Here is a 20,859-nt window from a genome sequence, read left to right on the forward strand (position 1 = left end):
TGCTACACTCCTCCCTCACATTAGAATCGAACAAGCACTTAGCAACTGCCAATAGAGCCTGAGAAAACACATTACAGCCGACACGTCCTTGTGTCCGTGACGAGGGGATTAGGGAAATGATGAGAAGCGTGGATTTGGGCTGCACAATACATCATCTGTTAATCATGACTACAGTAATGACTTTTGCAAATAGTGAGAGAGCAATATGAAAATGACCACTTTGGTTACAAAGGTGAAATGAACTGAATTAAACAATTATTATTTGTACTATTTGATTTACACAGTAACTAACATCCAATGATGCAAAATATGTTTTTATTGTGACGCAGAGGTTAATTAAAAAAAGCAGACATTTATAGATTGCATAGGTATTCACCTCTGTGGGGTGAAAGAACAGCCTTTTGTCTGCAATTACAGCTTCTGGGATACGTCTCCATCGGCTTTTACTTCTGGATCTTGAAATCTAAAGTAATTCTGGATGGAACAATAACTTACATGTGAGGGGAGACTTCATAGAAGTTAACGCCTCTGTATCGCTCCATATGCTGCTTGGTATAGATCTCCAACTCTTTGTAGGGATTCACCGACACCAACACCGAGCCGATGTACGTCTGTTCGAAAGAGAACGGATGAGGAAAATGATACGCTTTCGCAGAATAAATAAGTTTAATTGGAATGTGAGAGACATTCTTACATAGATGAGGTTCTCCTTGAAACGCTTGCGCAGGTTGTCAATAAAGGCGGCTTCACTGGTGTGGTTCTCCAGCAGAACAAAGTCCTGCACTCCCACCCGGTCCCTGGCTGTCAGGGCACTCTCCATCATTGCCCGCACACCGTCACTGCCCACCACCTAACACATATCCACATCATCAGGGAGAGAGAGAGAGAGAGAGAGAGAGAGAGAGAGAGAGAGAGAGAAAGATGCATCATAAGTCAAACACTCTAGTACACACCTATTGAAGGCCCTCCTACAGAGAAGTTACTGTACATAGCATCACCTCTACAGCTCAGAGCTGATGATCAGTTCAAATAGAAAATCCTAGAGAACTTTAATATGCAGAGTGTTTTAAGATTGCAAAGTTCTGCAATCTGCTTTACTGTAGTTGTTCTCTCCTAACAAACCTTTTAAAAGATTTCCTCATTTTTTTTATTCATTTTCAGTGATCATCATTACAGAAAATGCTAATAAAAATAGAGCCCCAAAAGCTATGTTTGGAAATCCTGTGCATGTGATCACATTTGAGATGGAGTGGACGCAACAACGGACTTACAGTCACTTTTATCATATGTGCCATCATGTTCATCACATTTGAAATTTAGATCATATAAAGAACATCAATATTCATGAACAAGCGAGAAAACCGTTGCACAGCAACTCATGTAATGCATCATGTTGCAAGAACCCAGCTGTGTGCTTCAGTAAATACAACACAACTAAACTCCACCTAAGCTAGTATTACTAAAAAATACAGCTTGACAGTTTTACTTACATCCATTAAAGATTCAAGATTTTCAACCACACAAGTGTCCAAAAGGGTGGCGTGAGCCTTATGGAGCATATTCCTCATGTTACCCAAATCCATGATTTCCAGATAGACCTACGCACCCAGTTTAATATTCAATGTACGCGACAAAGTCTAAGTGGCAAAAACACGAACCTCACTCTTGAAAATCAACAAGAAATAACATGCATTTTGCTAAAAGAAGCAAAACTTCCCCTTTTCTCCTTATTTCTAATCATGGATGCTTCAGAGAGCCTGATCTGAGAGCTGCAACTGAGAGTCATATACACACACTCACAGACACACACACATACACACACCGATGAACAAATGTGCGATTATGTGCTGAAACACACACAAACACATTGTGTGAATACACCAGCTGCCAGTACTGTTGTTTTGCTATTGACACAGCAGCACCCATCCCCGAGAGGGAGAGGGAGAGAGAGAGAGAAAGGGAGAGACAGAAAGACAAAGAAAGGGAGCACCTGAGAGAGCATATTAATTAAGAATCACTGAAGCAGATGCTACTACAGCACTAAAGGAAGAAAACAGAGGAGAGAAAGAACAGAAAGAAAGAAAGACACAGTACAGAGAATCTGAAACAGTAACAAATGGTTTGCTAGGAAGTGACTTCACTCCCAATCCGTCATCTCACCGGCTGCACTAATATCTCCCTCCGTTCAGCACAGGAGTCAGGTCCCTCTATCTCTGTCTGTCTCCCGGTGTTGTTTTTCTACCAATCCCAGGCATAATACAGGATGACAATGTCTATATCAATAAGCTATGATATCATTCTTTAAACAAAGCTCTATCGTGTCATTTGCTCATGTCCATACCACAGTTAAATCACTGGGTGTGTCGTGCAGTGGCTAGGTAGGTATTAGAAAGGCACCTGGTCCTGCAATATTACAGTATGAACTTTCTGCACACACTGTAAAGCCCAGAGCAATGGCAGAGAGTGAAATGGGCCCAGGAGATTTACTAAGCAACAGGCACCTTGTTCTGTTTTTGAACCTCCTTGGTTACATATGGAATCTGTGCTTCAGCTTACATCCAGCAGAACCTCTACGATGCCCTGTGATTGTCTGATGCTACAGTCAGCTGGACTCCTATCTGTCCATTGTGGCTGATGATTTTAATTATAGACACTACATGGCTAAAGCTTTGTGGACATCTGACCATCAAACCTTCACCACATGTACGTAATGTCTTTGTATGCTTTGGCTCAGTGGTTAAGGTGTTGGAATATTGATCAGAAGTTTGTGAGTTCCAATCCCAGGGCTACTACCACTGCTGGGCCCCTGAGCAAGGCCCTTGAACATCAGTTGCATAAATAAGTTGTAAAAATGAAATGTAAATGTAAGTTGTGCTGGAGAAGATTGTCTGCCAAATGCCATAATTGTAAACGGAGCATTAAGACCAAACCTGTTTCTCGCCCACAGTGAGCTCCATGAAGACACAGCAAAAGCTGGAGTAGAAAAACTTGAATAACCTGTACAGAGTCATGACCTCACCCCCGCTGAACAACTCTGGGATAAAAAGAAATGGAAAGCTGACTGCACCCCAGGGCCTTCTCGCCCAACATCAGCACCAGACCTCACTAATACACGTGTGGCTGAGTGGACAAAAAAAAAAATCTCAACCTTCATGATACTAAATTCATTGGAAAGCCTTCACAGAAAAGTGGAGGTTATTACAACAGCGAAGGGGGAATAAATCTAAATGCACATACACGGATCCACAAACCTTTCGTTATGTAGTGAATCATATGTTCTTAATCTCAAAAACTGAGATTACATTTAACCCAAATACAGTTAACACAATATAAAATGTTTCATGCCTGCGTTTTAACCCAGTGCATTGCAAGTGACGTGACATACGCTAAGTACGGTGGCCCATACTCAGAATTTGTTCTCTGCATTTAACCCATCCGAAGTGCACACACACAGCAGTGAACACACACACCGTGAACACACACCCGGAGCAGTGAGCAGCCATTTTTTTTATGCTGTGGCGCCCAGGGAGCAGTTACTTGGGGTTCGGTACCTTGCTCAAGGGCACCTCAGTCGTGGCCGGCCCGAGACTCGAACCCACAACCTTTGGGTTACGAATCAGACTCTCTAACCATTAGGCCACGACTGTCCTCCAGAATTAGTAATACATTTCATTAAAAAAACTCAAATAATAGATGATAATCTCCAATGTTTCCAAACAGCTTACTGTTATGAAAGCTGTGTTGAAAAGAAGATTTTTAAACTTGACATCCAGAACAATCACATTTTTGTGCAATCCATCACCATCCTCCTCACTCTGTGGGGAGAGAGCTTACTTGTGACTCCAATTCCTGGCAAATTTCTTCAGACATCTGAAATATTTTTGTTATAGTTGCAGTTCTAGTTCATGCATTTTTTCATCTATATGTACATTTGGCAGACATACTTACTGTTTCCAGAACGACTTACATTTATCTCATTTATACAGCTGAGCAATTAAGGGTTAAGGGCCTTGCTCAGTAGCCCAGTAGTGGCAGCTTGGTGGACCTTGGATTCAAACTCTCAACCTTCTGGTCAGTGATCCAACACTTTAACCACTGAGCTACATCATCTATTAGCTAATTACCAGATTTGTCACTTTTGTATTGAAAGTTCTTTGCTTTTTTGCAATTATTCTGTTTTGCAACTGTTCCTAAGGGTTTTAAAGCTTCTCCGGCACAGTTCTGAGAGAAAGCACTAATATTTATTTATTTTATTCCAAAGCTAGTTTCTCCTATTGTTTAGAAGAAATGTTATGTGTAAAATGTACCGTAGTGGTATTTCACTTATACAATAAATTTGCTCAATTTTAAAACTCCCCATTATTTAAGAGAGGCATTATAACTGGTTTGGCTTCCGTAGCTGGAAAGTTTAACTATGTAAAGCCTCAATGGCTTCAAAAAAATATGTTAGAAAAATATGTTGGCTTATTATATTCAAATAGTTCAATTATATTCAAAAAATAAATGTGCACTATTTTTTTACAGGCTGGAACCCTTGCTTTAAAAATAAAAAAGGAAATCGATAAATCAAATGAAAAGTTTGGTATCCTATGATCTGATCTTTGAAAAATGCTATGCATGCATTTCTTTTTTTTAACTACGCATTCATGGCTGCAAGACACATTTATTCAAACTAAACTGATTCCCTTTTACTCTGAAGAAAGCTAAATTGACTCGTTTTTATTGCTTTCGATGTATTCTTGCCAAACAAAAATCTAAAAGATGCATGAAGGAGTGGCCTCATGCACATGCAAACTTTATTTCTCAATGCAAATGAACCAATGAACCACAGCTGCCGACGACCGTAAAGCTTCAGCCAGAAGAAGAATCAGTTCAAGGTCAAGAAGAGTATCAGAGGGATTTCTTTTTAGATTAATTAAAGATTATCAAATGACCTCAGGTGGTGGAACAACGCACACCCGCCACTGCTATGCTGCTGCTTTGTCCTTGCACCTCCCTGCAGCTGCTCACTGGGGCAGAGGAGAGTAGAATTTCACTCAGTACTCCAGAGTGCCATGTGCACTTGGGGCCCTGTGGGGAGTGTGTGTGTGTGTGTGTGTGTGTGTGTGTGTGTGTGTGTGTGTGTGTGTGTGTGTGTGTTTGTGTGTGTGTGCGTGCGCGTGTGCGTGCATGTGTGTGTGCATGTAAGCGTGCGTGTGTGTGTGTGTGTGTGCGTGTTTGCGTGTGTGTGTGTGTGTGTGTAAGCGCGTGTGTGTGCGTGTAAGCGCGTGTAAGCGTGCGTGTGCGCGTGTAAGTGTGTACATGTAAGCGTGTGTGTGCATGTAAGTGTGTGTGTGTGTGTTTGAGAAACCCAAAGACCAGGGGTCCTTACAGTGCTGGTCACGGCTCACAGAGCTTGTTAGAGCTTGTTATCATGCCATCTCTTTTGACAAATGTCTTCTGGCAGCTAAAAGGGAAAACACTTTGTTAAGGCAATAAAACCGTGGAATTCAGCCAAAACTTGATGGACAATTCCCAAACAAGACAGAAATTCCTAGGTTGGGAGTCTATGCCTCTGTTCGAGCTTTAGGTGATCGCTCCATTTCTGTATTGTTCCTAGATGGAATATAGTTTTGCATTCCTGCTCCCATCCCATAACTCCTTCTCCGTCCGAGCAGCTCTGCTATTCGAGTCCTTTTTTCCGAATCAGGCAAACTGGGGGAAAAAGTGATGACTGATACAAACTGGCAGTAGAAAAATGTCAAATTCTTAGCTAGTCCATTTTCCTTCATGTCTTTCTCTGTTTAGCTCCCAGCTCATCTGTCTGTCAGTTCCACTCGTACAGAGAGGAAACCCACCAGGAATCGAGGGAACAAGAGAGCAGTACTTCTTATACAATGATTGATCTTGATCCGACCTTCCTGGAGTTTCACCTCTGCAAATGTGCAGAGTCATAACCGTGTCCAGTGCTTCTCATGTTACTGAGACATCAATAACATTTGAAAAAGAAAACAGGGGATGGAAATGAATTACAACTCATAAGCATTTTATTCAGGATAACGTCACGATAAAACGAGTCAGTCTTCGGCCAACTTTATACTCTACCATCATAAGCGAAGATTTAATGCACTCGTCCTCTGGTAATTTGACTAATTCCTGTAAAGACATTCTACAATAAATCACTGGTTTAAAAAGGGTGCATTTCTCTATAATCAGAAAAGAAAGCCTAATAGATACAGGAGGTGAGGAGGTCGCATTCTTGTCAGGCTTTAAGAGATATATCAGTATATCAGAGCATTCTGATCATTTCTTTACAAGGATGGTACAATCTTATCTCCGTTTATGCTGAACTTTAGGAAGGGAGCACATTTTTGTAAACCGAGTCCGGCTCGCTCGTCACCCCACTGTGCCTTTCTCCACTTCGCAAAAATATGTTGCTCAACTGAAGCAAATAACTTAAAGGTAATGCAAGTCAGAGAATCTCTCCATGTCTGATGCCTTGATGTTATCTTTAGGCAATTCACATTCTACAGCTGATTTCTTTCATGGGAAATGTTGAGATGTAGAGAGTTGCTTTTCAGGTCACTGTAGACGACTGTAGAGGGGGTGCTTTTGGCTTACACACTTCCCTGAAGGTGAATTTCCACAGTGGCTCATTAACTTCACAGTGTTGCTCTACAGAGAATTTTCAACTAGATGTGTGATGACACTGAGTGTGTAAGTGTTGGTGCTGTGCTACACACCCAGCTGGTGACTGGGAGACTAACGGGAAAAGTTGTTACACGGGTGTGACGTGACGCACATCCGCAAGTGAAAGTACATGCAACAATAGACCCTCACTACAAACACTCTCTCTCTCTCACACACACACACACACACACACACACACACACACACACACACACACACACACACACACACACACTCTCATTCACTTGCAAACTGTCTCACTCTCACACCCGCTTATTCACTCACTTACATAAACACTCACTTTCACACACACACACTTACTCTCTCACACACACACTCACACACACACTCTCTCTCTCACACACACAAAGTGTTTCAATACAAAATACATTTATTTAATGAATTAAAAAAGGCAATGTCATGCTTTTTTCCTGAGGAACATCCACAAAAGTAGTTCACCTTACTTGTTTATAAAGCTATAAGCAGTCGTTTCTTTACCAGCGTCTCTTTTTTCTCACTTAGTCTTCATGTTAGAAACTGTCCAGACCTTCCTACTGTACGTCTGAAGCCTGCCATAAAGTACTAACCATGCTTTTCTAACAGAACACTCCACCGTTTTTAATGTGTTTATGTGAAGTGTCCAGCAAATAGGATCCTAAGTTAGTTGTTACTATAGAAACAATCTGAACTACAGTCAGACCTGCTGTTATATAAACTTAATCGTCAGCTTATGGTCAATCGGAAACGAAAGTTCAACAGTGCCGTAGTCTAAACGCTGTTAATGCTGTTGTCTCTTCACCACCAACCCCTGGCACTGGCCTTCAGGAAATAAATACAAACATGTTTTTGATGAACGTTTATATTGGTCAAGGATGAACTCATATAGAAAAACAAATGGACTCTAAAATAAAAACAGCTTTCTCCATTGAACTCATTTTGGCGAAGGAGCAGATGCGTTTCAGGCCAACCTGCTAGACAATGCTCGGTATTCACTGCAAGCTAAAGCACTGCTGAGCCTTCCCAGAATCAGATGAAGAATCAACACTAATGCAACGCAGACTGTTGCTTCATGTTTGTCAGTCAAATTGAACATTTTTTAGAGATGCAACACTTCATGAATGTGTCCAGCATGCCTGTGTCATGTGATGAGAATCAATCTGGGAGCTGTGTGAAGGTATGCTGACCCGGGGCTGGAATCTCAGCCGAAACTCTGTACACAGAAGCACGTCACCCTGGATTTAAACCGGATAGAACTGACAAATGAGTATCATTCATCTCACCCAGCAAAATGCAAAAGTAGACCTGAAATGCTGAGAACTCTACTCACGGCTACAAACTATGTTTTTATTATAGGTGTACTATCATTTAAAATTAGCCAATTTATAATTATAACTTTTTTGCTCTTTTTTATAAATAAAACTTTAATGAAAGTAGAAATATTAGTGAGCATAGCCAAGGTTATAGCCAATCTTATCGGCTATAAAGTTTATGAATAATGCTGTATACTGACTTGTGTGTATTTAATGCAGTTACTTATTAAGCAACTGATTTTGTTTATAAGAGCTTCTAACGTTACTACAAAGAAAAAATAATCAGATTCAGATAGATCCGTGTGAAAAATGATACTTAATATTGTGTAAAAAGCTTTTCGCTTCTTTCTTCCTTATCTCATTGCACATCACCCCTTTAATTCTGTGTGCGCTGTGATTCCTGGTGTGCAGATAAAATAAAGTATCCTCTTGTTGAAAGATGGAGGAAGGTCATAGCTTTGTCGGAAATGGCTAGTATACCGTAAGGACGGTTGCACTCACAAACATTTTAACAGTGTTCGGGTGAAGGTGCGTGTAAACCAGCGTCGATCTTCAAGCCTGTGACGGATTTTTTATTAGTACCTGAAAAGGTTTCGCATTTAAATCCCAGGCCCTTAGCTGTATGCTTGGATATGATCCTGTCTCACTTGAAAGTTGCTTTGAATAAAAGTGTCCACCAAATGTACAGATGTAAATGACAGTAAGATCTACCGTGACCTTTAACAGCAGGTGAGATGAGACGAGACAGACAGGAAGAAACCTGCAGGGTGAAACGGCCTACTGACTGATACGAGTTTCATTAACACAGTCACTTCTTTCACTCTCTCCATTCAGCTCTCTCAGACAATTCTCGAGAGAGAATTGAAGGTGCACACACAAACACACACACACACACACAGACACACACACACACACTGACTAACTCTCTGGGTTGATAAAGAAGCCAGATTTAGAGATAATTACCCAAGTAACAGAAATCCTTAAAAGAACAGCTTTTAGGCTTAGAAGATTATTTACAACACATCATCATCTACAGAACAAATCAGTGCAGTAACGTTTTTTGACACAAGACACAATATGTTCGAAATGAAAAAACCATAAAGCTTAACCTACTGTCTCTGTCCACGTCCAGCGTAATTAGCACGGCTCAGTAATGTTCGCTTCAACACTCCGGTAGTCACTTCAGACTTCAGTGTTGTTTTCCACAGCACACAAGTTAAAAAGAAAGACCGAAAGTGTTTAAGTTTTGTTCTTACCATAGCTTGATACTTCATCTTTCCTTTTTTCCAGTGTATTCCTTCCTCTATGTTCCTTTTTCCAAAACGATCTCTACGTCAGTGGTATCGCGCAAAACCTTGTTATAGCGACTCTTCACCTGCCATTTCTTCTTCTTGTATTTCTTTTCTCCTTCTTCTCTATACTCGATCTCTCTCCTTCTATTACCCCAGAGAGGCGCAAGTCCCTATGAAAATTGACACACTCCCCCTCCTCCTCCTCTCTCTTTCTCCCACCCTCCCATACCTTGCCCAATCTGAGACACACACACACACACACACACACACACACACACACACACACACACACACACACTCGATCTCATCCCAAGCTCTCCTACTGCACTGCACTCAGAGCCAGGTCAGAACTTTACAACAGCCTTTAACACACCGATGCAGGGGGCTCAAATATCTCTCCAGTGAATGTGAATGAGAGCATGAATGCACAAATGTAGTAGAAGAAGGAGGAATTCGGGATAAGAACTTCCATGAAAAGGCTTTATTCAGCATTAAGAGTATTAAACGTATTAAATGCATTCAGAGATTATGCCAAGTGTTCCCCCTCCTTCCTTCCTTATTTTCTACATCACTGTGCTTCTGTCAGCACAGGTTCTGCTAGCAGCAGCAGATTTAAGGCAGCCTTAGCAAAGATTTAGGGTTGATTAAAGCACAGTTCGAAGGTTTTAAACACAATTATCTCACTTGTCTTTTAACAGATGTTGTTCATCCAGCACTCCAAACCACCGAACGCATCAGTTTCTGCTCTTCCATTAAACTGTCTAAAAGATTCCTGAGGAAAAGAATCATAAAACCTGGAAGCCCCAGAGCCTGGTCGTACATCTCTACTGTACTTACTAAATAATTAACGTGTGTATAAACTATTACACATACACACACTTAAAGGCAGAGAGTCAGCTGAGAGGGCGTGTGACTCTGTGTAATTGCTTGACATGACGTACGCTGAATCTACATATGCTGCATGAATCTATAGTCAATCCTCCAGGAGTTTGCAGGGGATTTTTATTTTTGTGATGGTTGCAGTGAAAAATGCTTGATTTTCAAATGTTGTGTTTTTGTTGATAAAATTGCAAGCATGAGCTTCTCCCTTTAAACTCCTACCAGCGTAAACACATATGTAATTATGTTCTATAACAGCGTACTCATGTTCGACACACAGCTTTAGCTGAATGTAATGTGTCTTGACCCAAAATCTATGCTAATTTCTAAAAACCGAAGGTCTTTTCCGAATGTTGTGGAATTTCCTTTTATTTGGATTGTATAGTCACTGTATAACCCGGGTTAGAAAGAAATCAGCCTCAACTTTCCTTCTTCATCCCGCTCTGCGGATGAGCGGGGGCTGTGTTGTTGTGCTCTTTCCACAAAAGTCCAAAATGATCCAATTTAAGAGATTTGTTTAATAGAAAATCTTCAGATGTCGATGCTAAAAATGAGATCTTTGACAGACAGAAAGAGAGAAAGAGCTTGGCCATTTAAACCGGACAGACCTGACTCTATTTGTTGTGAAGTATAAACAGTTATTTAGATGGAACTTACAGGAGATGAGTTACATCCATTTCATATTGCGGTTCAATAAAGACAGGTCTGTTTGATTTACTGCTTAAGCCATAAACCGTAAGATCTGTTTGATAAACTCTGATGCAAATGAGATATAAAGATAAATAAGCTGCAGAGAAAGAATATTTGAATGAAGAAGAATGGCCAGAAATAAAGATCTCCTTCGCAATGCAAATCATTGACAAGGTTTTGGGAAAGTGTGTGTTTAAAGTGTGTGTGTGTGTGTGAGAGAGAGAGAGAGAGAGAGAGAGAGAGAGAGAGAGAGAGAGAGAGAGAGAGAGAGAGAGAGAGAGAGAAAATGGAGTATTGCCAGCAGAACTGAAATCACGCATTATCAAAGTTTAGGATAATGTGTCAGTAAATAAACACACAAAATGGTTTAACACATTTTAAGACCTGCTGCTGCTGACGTATGTATTACTGTAGCTTCATCATTTTATCACTACACCTACTCTTAACCTTAACCTCAGTAAGCAAATGTGAAATCATATCAAATAAAGTTTAAAATGTAAAAAAAAAGATGCACAATTTCTTTATGGGGACCAGTGAAAAGTCTCCAGTCCTATTTTTCTATTAAGAAGAGACTACAAGACACCCCACACACACACACACACACACACACACACCTAACACACACCTCGGTAACCAAAGGGAAATCTTTTGGCTATTATAGTTTTGCAAAAAAAAATCAAAAAAAAAAAAAAATAAAAAAAAAACACATATGCGCGCGCACACACACACACGCGCACACACACGCGCACACAGGCCATAATCAAGGTCACCTCCTTCGCCCTCTCAAATAGACTAGTGCCATCTAGTGGACAAAAAAAATACAATTATTACAAATCGAGACAATAATAGAATTTGTATTCTGATGAAGAAGCATTTTTTTAATAAATGCTCTCTCACTTGTAGTCATTCTCTCTAACTCTCACGCTCACTCTAACTCTCACTCTGACTCCAACTCTCTCACTCACTCTCACCAACTCTCACTCTCACCAACTCTCACCAACCCTCACTCTCACCAACTCTCACTCTCACCAACTCTCACTCTCACCAACTCTCACTCTCACCAACTCTCACCAACCCTCACTCTCACCAACTCTCACTCTCACCAACTCTCACCAACCCTCACTCTCACCAACCCTCACTCTCACCAACACTCACTCTCACCAACTCTCACTCTCACCAACTCTCACTCTCACCAACTCTCACTCTCAGCAACCCTCACTCTCAGCAACCCTCACTCTCACCAACTCTCACTCTCACCAACTCTCACTCTCACCAACTCTCAGCAACCCTCACTCTCACCAACTCTCACTCTCACCAACTCTCACCAACCCTCACTCTCACCAACCCTCACTCTCACCAACTCTCACTCTCACCAACTCTCACTCTCACCAACTCTCACTCTCACCAACTCTCACTCTCACCAACTCTCACTCTCACCAACTCTCACTCTCACCAACTCTCACTCTCACCAACTCTCACTCTCACCAACCCTCACTCTCACCAACCCTCACTCTCACCAACCCTCACTCTCACCAACTCTCTCTCAATCTCTCTAGCGAGAGTGTCCCCGCCTGCAGAAATCTGTGTAACGTTTTCCAGACGGTGCGAGTTTTTGTTCCTTTCACTAGTAATGCAAGCATGCGAGAAAGTGCAGGGAGGAGACTAAATCAGACCTCTTTGTAGCACAGAGACGATACTCAGCCACCTCCCTTGGTTTACTTATCTCCACACAGCAATGCCACACATGTTAAACCATTAACCTGGGAACATGTTGTAAACGTGTTTGGCAATAAAGTTTTTTGCCCATTATCACCGTTGTCAATGGTGCAGAATAGACAAGCAAGCATTATCTAGCAGGTATCCTCTTATTGTGCCTTTATTCCATGCCCACTAGTCATATCTCTCTCACTGATTAGCCGCTCCTGCCCTTTGATCACCAGCCACAAATCTACCTAGCAGGGCACGGATATAGTACAAAGCCCAAACAAGCTTATTGTCAAGGTCTGTCTAAAGATAGGATAAGTAAACAGAAAAAGGAGCGGCACATAAAACCTGCACCTCCAGCTCTTAAATACGGCTTAGTGCCAGTGACGTGCGATGGACTCTCTGGGAGCTGAGAAGATCTTCATCAGTAAGTCTAACCTGGGTCACGTCTCTGCAGGCAGAATACTCGCATGTCTCCTGAGAACGGTCACATGGGGCTACATCTGTGGGAAATCACAAATTGAAACTTCCCCCACCCCTCCACTAATCTCACACTCTCCTGCTCACTTCTCCTGCTCGCAGCTCACTTCCTGTCATACTAGCTCATTCCCCTCGTCCTCATCCTCCCTTCCCTCTGAAGTCTTCAAGGCCTGCAGCCAAGACCATAAAACAGCAATTTCACTTTCAGGGGGTACCACTGTTTTACTTCTACAACACCGTTAGCACTACTTCCTCCTTGAGCGGTTTGCAAGAGAATCTGTTTTATTATATAAACTGCAAAATATATAGTGCTAGTAGACTGTCTGGTTCTCCACATATGCATCAAGTCAACACCAGCTCTTGAAAGCTCCTACAGGGATCCATGATAGTGATCACCTCAAACTTTTATTAATTCATTCATCTTCAGTAAACGCTTCATCCTGGGCAGTCAGATGTTAGATCCAGAGCCAATCCTTCGAAAAACAACTGCTGTGTGATGGAAATACACATGGATGTAAGTCAGTCCATTACAGAGTACTACACACACAAGTTCACTCACACCTATCTATTTACCTTTGCTTATTCACAAACTGCCATGTTTTTAGGAGGTGTGAGGAAACCTGAGAACCCTTATAAAGCTCAAGATTTTACTGGAAATCGGTTAGCTACAGTATGAGGTAACAACACTTAGTGCTGTGCCATCATGCCACTCTAATAGGACATAAACATAGGAATTAGAGTTGATTTCAATTTGGAAATAAACAATAATACATCAGGGCTCTTTTTTATAAGAGAGAAGGAATGAATTATGTTTGAAAAACTGTCACAAACTGAATTAAAAGCAAATTTTCTAGAGATCCCCAGCCCTATGATCTGCATTTAGAGACAAGGTTCCACAGTTCAGTGTCCATGAAGCACGTAATAAACATGCAACACGGCTCTGAGCACAGTGATCGATATGAAGCTTTAAACACAGTAATGTGGAGTACAGATGATTAAGTTCCAGCTACAGCCATCTGCAACCCATGCAGAAACCCAGCCACATTTTTTTCAGTGCCACATAAAACTTGTTTTAACCCTGCACTGGCCTCTTGTGTTGGGAATTCTTCTCCTTACGTTACCTCAAAGTTAAGAGAGGCTTTAATTCAGACAACGTAAGGCTGGACTTCACAGCAAAATCTCTAGTGTGGAATTAACACTTACACTGTACATTTGTGTCCTGCTATTAATGCTCCACTGGGGATTTTGCAGTGTAGGGTGAAAATATTTTGCTCTCTATAGTTTCTCCTTCTTTCCTCTCACTCTTGTTCTCCGCCTCTTTCTCTTGTTCTCCCTCCCGCCTCTTTTCTCCCTGAGCTATTTATACTGCAGCACCAAGACAGATCTATTTGTGGAAATAGTTGCACAGATGACTGCGCCAGGGTAAGAGCCAGGAAACCGTTCTGAAGAGCTCTAAACTGCCGACGGCTGCATTTTTCTCAAAAACACAGCAAGATTTACTGGAAGATGTAAAGCAATATGCAAATCGGTCCCGAAGCCCGGACAGCGTTGGGGTGACTGGCTGTAATTTGAAGCATGCGGCTCACCTCTGCTTTGTCCTGCTCCAGTATAAATACAGAACCCAACGACAGACAGCAGAACAATAATAAACTTGGAATTCTCCCTCCCGGTGACGCACAGCTGACTGTCCTGTTGCTGCCTCAGTCCAAAACTCTCCGCTTTCTCTCAAACAATCTCTGAGAATTTGGTGTCAGGGCAAACTCCAGCTGAAAGAGTCACACTCTTTGTTTATTAATGTGTCACAGCCCCTGGGCGATGGCGGTGGAAGCTCAGGGAAAAAGTGTGCGAAAGCCACAGAGATCATGGACCAAAAAGGGCTGGGGAAAAAAAAAGCACGGAGGAGGAGGTGAAATAGGAAGAGAAGAGAGAGAATAGAAAGATAGAGACAATTTATGGCAGAGAAGATCAGAAACTGACGAAGGAGTTGAGGGTGCTGTCAGCAATTTTTTAAGCCGGGGATATATTTGTTATTTTTGGCTCTTTTTTGTCAATAAAATAAAATGTCTGCTGAAAGGGGGGGAAAAAATGCAGTCTCTGTCATGCTTCAGGTTTAGAAAAGTGTAGAAAACACAGATGATATGCACCACCAACATTTATCTCATCACCTGTCAATCATGTTGCTTGTCAATTCATAAAGCACTGCCTTCTTTCTTCTAGGTATGTCTTGGGTTTTCAGTTTTGGAGAAAACGCTGAGAAGATGCCCAAATTGTTTACACCCAAAATAATTGACTACAGCTTTAAAGACAGGCTTCTTATTTAGATATAAGCAAAAGATGATGTGTAAACGAACAGGAAATTAGAAAAAAAAAAACAGAAGTCTTAAGCAGTCATCTGCTGGCAGAACAGAAGAATAAAAGCCATATGGGTGGAAAACTTACAGCTGAGAAAGCGAGAAATAGAGATGAGAGAATGCAACAAGTGATAAGAAGAGAGGAACCGACCTCTGCCCCACCCAGGGTGTGTGCACTATGTGGTAATCAGAAGAATAATGGTCTTATGGTAACGTGGTTTACACTGTTGTGCTGTTATGAGTGGATGCATTTACACAAAGCCTTTTCAGACTTTTAATCTAAATGTGACGTTGAAGTGACGTATTTCCCGTATCCTGAAAATCCTCTGTGTGTTCTGCTGTGTGGACTTCACTCGCTTCGAAGTGGTCCGTCAAATCTGAATCCTAACTAAATGAACACTTCAGTGAATCTGCATACACGCTGGTCCCTACCGACACACATGCACAACACATGCACGACAGTGCTTGGCTGAACTAACACTTCTTTAAAAGGTTCCATAAAGATGTTTGCCATTCCTCCCTATTAGCAAATATTTGGTTCAGCAATAAAAGATATTAACTGTGTCGATCTTAACCTGCCCCATTTTCTGCAAGTGTCCACGATTCTCTATCCCTACAGTGGAGGCTAAAAGGTATGTTTATGTTCACAGGCTAGCGTTCCTCCTCACGCTAGATCTCAGTCCTGCTAATAAGGAGGAAGACATCATTATGGGACATTTAGAGAAGTGCTAGTTAAGCCAAGCACTGTTGTGTATGAGATGTGCTTATTTGTTAATTATCTGTACTGAGCTTTACTGAAGCTGGATGTTGTCTGCTATGCACGAACCATGAGGCTAAACAAATAGGTAAACAAATCTAAACAGACCACTTTACGTATTCCGCTTCAAATGGATTGACTCTATTGGATACTGGATGACACCTCGTGGATGGTCAGAACAGTCATGGAGAGTTTTTCAGGAGAGAATTAGAAAACAGAAAATTGTATTTAATGAAGGCTATCTTCTTTTTTTATATTTCTTTTTTCAGTCAACATTTTGAGGTAGTTCCAGGTCCGGTCACAAGTCCTGAGGCACTGGAGCTGTACTCACTTTCACTGTATATTGATTACTTCATTCAGGATGCAAATATGTCCCTTATGCATTAAAGATGAAGCCTGTAATTGTGTAAAAAAAATAGGCAGATACGGTCATCATTAACTAAACAAACTGCAAGAGATACGCTCTCCAAATTTTCTCAATAATACAAGACGGCAGTTTTTGCAACACTACCTAAGCAGTAATATAACGGCTTATAACTCATCTGAGATGAATGCAAGAATCTTGATGGCAAACTCGGACAAGATGGGACAAGTAGAGGAACTCCAAACATTCAGATTATCCTGAGGGCCCTGTGCCCCACAGCCACTCCCTTCAGGCTGTGCTTTGCTCCTTGGGCATGGGAAAACCTGGCTATATCAGTCATATGCCAGCTAGAAATCCCAACTCCAGAAGTTAGAGGGCCACTTGGATGGAATTGCTGCGGCTTTAATCTCCTCCTCCTGGTGCTTAGAATACTCACAGAGCCTTATAAGGGCAGGTCATGGTGTTCGAAGCAGGGCAGGGGTTTCCCATAAGAGTTCCAGTTCCTATCCAATGCCGAGTGGATGGAACAGCTACCTTCAGCTAAATAGTTTACAAAAAAAAAGACCTCTAAATAGAGGATCTGCTACAGAAGCTAAATGTTTAATGAAGCTGGTGTATCAGAACTGTAGACAGATTTTTATTATCTCTCTTTAAATTGGGTTCAGATGAAATAGTGAATTACATCCAGGAAGCAGCAGCTGCATGTTCTCTGTTTTTCCCCTGCCATTAATTTACACTGACGTTTAGATGCTACCTAAATATTTAAGGTAGGCTAGAAAACTGTAAAAGCTGGGCTGAACTATCGAACCCAAGGCACTATTTTGTTTATAGTTCAATAGTCTGTTTTACTTGCTGTGCATGCGTATGAAGATGAACACTTAAGACAACTGCTTGATAATTATCATTCACATTGTTATCATTCATTGTCGATAACTACTTTGTCCTGATCAGTCTCTCTCTCTCTCTCTCTCTCTCTCTCACACACACACACACACACACACACACACACACACACACACACACACACACACACACACAAAACACTCATTCACAAATTTAGAGTCAACAACCATTCTTGTGGCACATTTTTGGGAAGTAGGAGGAAATCGTAGAACATTTTGGAAACCGACACAGACACTGGAAAAACATGAGAAACTCCAGACAGACAGTGACCTAAGTTCACAATCCATCAAGGGTTCCCTGGAGCTATGAGGTGGCAATGCAACCCATCGAACCTCATGTATCGTTAAATATATCAGGAAATATGTGAGGTCACGGCAAGGCCAAGTGTTAGTCAGAGGACTTCGTCACTGTGTGCTGTATACAATTTTTAAAAGTGAGCCTGATTACAATAAGGCTTTGTAATTAGACTAAATTCACACCATTTGCATTTATGCCACAAAGGAATAGGTCAAGTGATTTCTATTGTAAAGCATGAGAACATTTAACCAAGAAGTGGAATAAAAAACAGATTAACTTTGACAAAAGAATGTATTGAAGCTCTGACACACAAGTCTTATTACAAAACAACGTTATGTCAGAATTACAACATTTCCTTAGCCAAAACACCCAAACCATAGTCATGGGGAGAAGTTAACACAATGTAGCTGCAGAGGGCTCTGACAAGAGGGCTATTATTACTCCACACAGCCACATATCAGTAGTGGGTCATTTGGAATTACTCCCCGTTGGTTAGCAGACAGATAGAGCTAATAAAATCATAACAATTGACATACAAAGTCATTCTAAACATTGCACCCATAAATACCAGCGTTCCCATGGGAGAGGAGGAAATATTCTGGGAGTCATGATAAACATCGGCTCCATTCTTTACGCTTAGCACAAAAAATATTGCACACAATACTGAAAAACAATCTGGTGAGACTGGGTGAAATACGCAGGAACAAAAATCAGTATAATGTGATCCGATAGAGGCATGTGGTAGCCTAATGGTTATGGTGTTGGGCTACCAATCGGAAGGTTGTGAGTTTGATCCCAGGTCCACCAAGTTGCCGCTGTTGGGCCCTTGAGAAAGGCCCTTAACCCTCAATTTCTCAGTTGTATAAAAATGAGATAAATGTACGTCGTTCTGGATAAGGGGCGTCTGCCAAATGCTGTAAATGGATGATGAATGCTATGGGCATTCTGAAAGCAACAAACAAAGCTTAACATGCCAGAACTCAGCTGTGCACATACCACCGTTATCTGGGTACCGATATCTTTTCAGTCAGTTTGCATGTAATAACATAAATACTGTTTGTGTAAAAGGCCCACATTTAACTCCATATAGTCTTTCTTATAATGCACCCACATATCAATCAGAGCAGATCGTCAATATGAGCTAAAGGCTGATCGTTGCTCCTGAGATTTCACCTACTCTGTAGCACAAGATCAACAGGCTTCGTCAAACAGGTTCGGGGGCTTTTTAGGGAAAATGAACAGTGTGTTCTCTCTGAGAATGAGCCTAGGTATAACTTCATATCAAGTAATTAATATTCATATTTAACTAAGTATTAAGTAACAAAGCATTGCTGTAAAATGGCTCGAGCAAAAATAATCCACAACACAAATACTGTACTTAATACAAACGCTGAAGATCTGCTTACTCTCCACATGATTAAAAAGCTTTCTTATAAACTCTGAAGAAGAAGAAAGTCAAATCTGTGCGAAACTCTCAATTTAGTAAAAGATTCACTGACTGAAACAATGTTCATGTTTGCTGGAGACTTTGGAGTTGAATACTGAACAGTTATACACACTTTAGTTCGGTTCACTTCAAACACCCATACACACACTCAGCTGGTCGAACCTGGTACTATCTTTGCCCGCTGGTAAGTGTTCTTGTAATTTTGCGGATTCCTGTAAAATAACTTACTAGGCCGACCTGCTTCACCTGTGTTTTGGCAGCTGGTCAAATATTTCAGCACTGTTTGCTTTCACCTGGCAACCTGACACGATTTCTATTCGGCATTTTATGCAATAAAACTGTTAGACGTCTAATATGTTTTTATGTTTAACCATACTTTACTAGGTACGGTAAAGTTGAGTCCTTAGCTGGCTAAGTAAGTTCAGGAGCTAAAGTAAGTAACTAACATTTTAGAAAATAAGTTAAAATATAGGCGTAAATACACTGACCCACTTTATAAGTAACACCATTACATTAACGCAAATGTCTAATTAACCAATCATGTGGTAGCAGCACACTGCATGAATTCATGCAGATACAGATCAAGAGCTTCAGTTAATGTTCAGTAAAGAGTAAGTGTGATCACTGGAACTGACTTGGCATGTACTGTATGTTGGTGCCAGGAGGGCTGGTTTCGGCTTTTCAGAAAAGTGCTGATCTGCCGTGGTTTTCACGCAAGTGTCAACATAATTTACACAAGCATGAAGTAAGCAGAAGTTTTGTGGGTGGAAACAACGCATTGATGAGAAAGATCAGAAGAGAATGACCAGAATGCATTGCGCGGGGTGAACGTTGCAGTTTTACAGATGTTCCTAATAAAGTGGACAGTGAGAACTACATTTTGTATGCAGGTATTTCAGGCTTAAAAACTTAAAGAAAGACACATCACCCTAGGACAAGGACTAGAGCCAAAGACAGAGCGGCAGATACAAACACTGTGGTGTACAGTTTCTGTACTTTTCCCTGACACACACTGAAAGGCTCTTTACAAGCTCCAGCTCTACCCAAATCTAAACAGAAGAGATCTACTACTAAACCTCTAAAAAAAATCACCACAATCAGAGAAGACTGTTAAAACTGGAGTCCACACTCAACAGCTTTTATCACACATACTGTGGTCAGAACCGTAGGCTTTATCTAGTGGTAGAATAAACCAGATTAATGTTTAACCCAGAACTGCAATGTATAAGAGAGTGTGAAACCGAGCATGCGTGCAAAAGATAACGTTTTACCAACTAAACGTGTGTAATGGTGCGATAGTGTTGTTACTTCTATATGTGATGCATTTCAATACTGTATTTACACACATGGACAAAATTGTTGGTACCCTTCCATTAAAGAAAGAGAAACCCACAATGGTCACTGAAATAACTTGAAACTAACTAAAGTAATTATAAATAAAAAGTCGCATCTATTCGTGTGCTGCTATACTTAATGTTTTTATGAAACTCATTACAAATCACGATATTTAGTTTCACTGAATGTGCACAGACTAGCAAAAGAATAGTGACTAGCGCAATATGAAACTGATTTTTTTTTTTAAATTAATTAATTAAATAAATAAAAATATGAATCCCACAGCATTTTCAGATAACAGTATAATATTGTCACATTGCACACACTTACTAGCCTCTAGTAACTATTCCCCTGTCCTGCTCCTGCTGATCCGTCTCTTCT

The 20,859-nt window shown here is 41.0% G+C and overlaps 1 protein-coding gene across 4 annotated transcripts in view; it reads right to left on the minus strand.

The window, feature by feature from the left end:
- Positions 1-20,859, minus strand: part of myo1cb (myosin Ic, paralog b) — a 43,816-nt gene that overhangs the window by 16,337 nt on the left and 6,620 nt on the right. For 2 of the 4 annotated variants that reach the window (XM_027147201.2, XM_047820489.1), the window contains exons 2-3: positions 695-850; positions 496-611 (exon numbers count right to left, since the gene is read on the minus strand). In XM_027147201.2, the coding sequence (XP_027003002.1) occupies positions 496-611; positions 695-850 (272 nt within the window). Of the gene's footprint in view, positions 1-495; positions 612-694; positions 851-9,235; positions 9,413-14,610; positions 14,756-20,859 lie in introns of those variants that run through there. The other 2 variants (XM_047820490.1, XM_047820488.1) reach the window with 2 other exon arrangements.

This window comes from Tachysurus fulvidraco, chromosome 11, assembly GCF_022655615.1.
Source record: "Tachysurus fulvidraco isolate hzauxx_2018 chromosome 11, HZAU_PFXX_2.0, whole genome shotgun sequence".
Taxonomy (NCBI): Eukaryota; Metazoa; Chordata; class Actinopteri; order Siluriformes; family Bagridae; genus Tachysurus; species Tachysurus fulvidraco.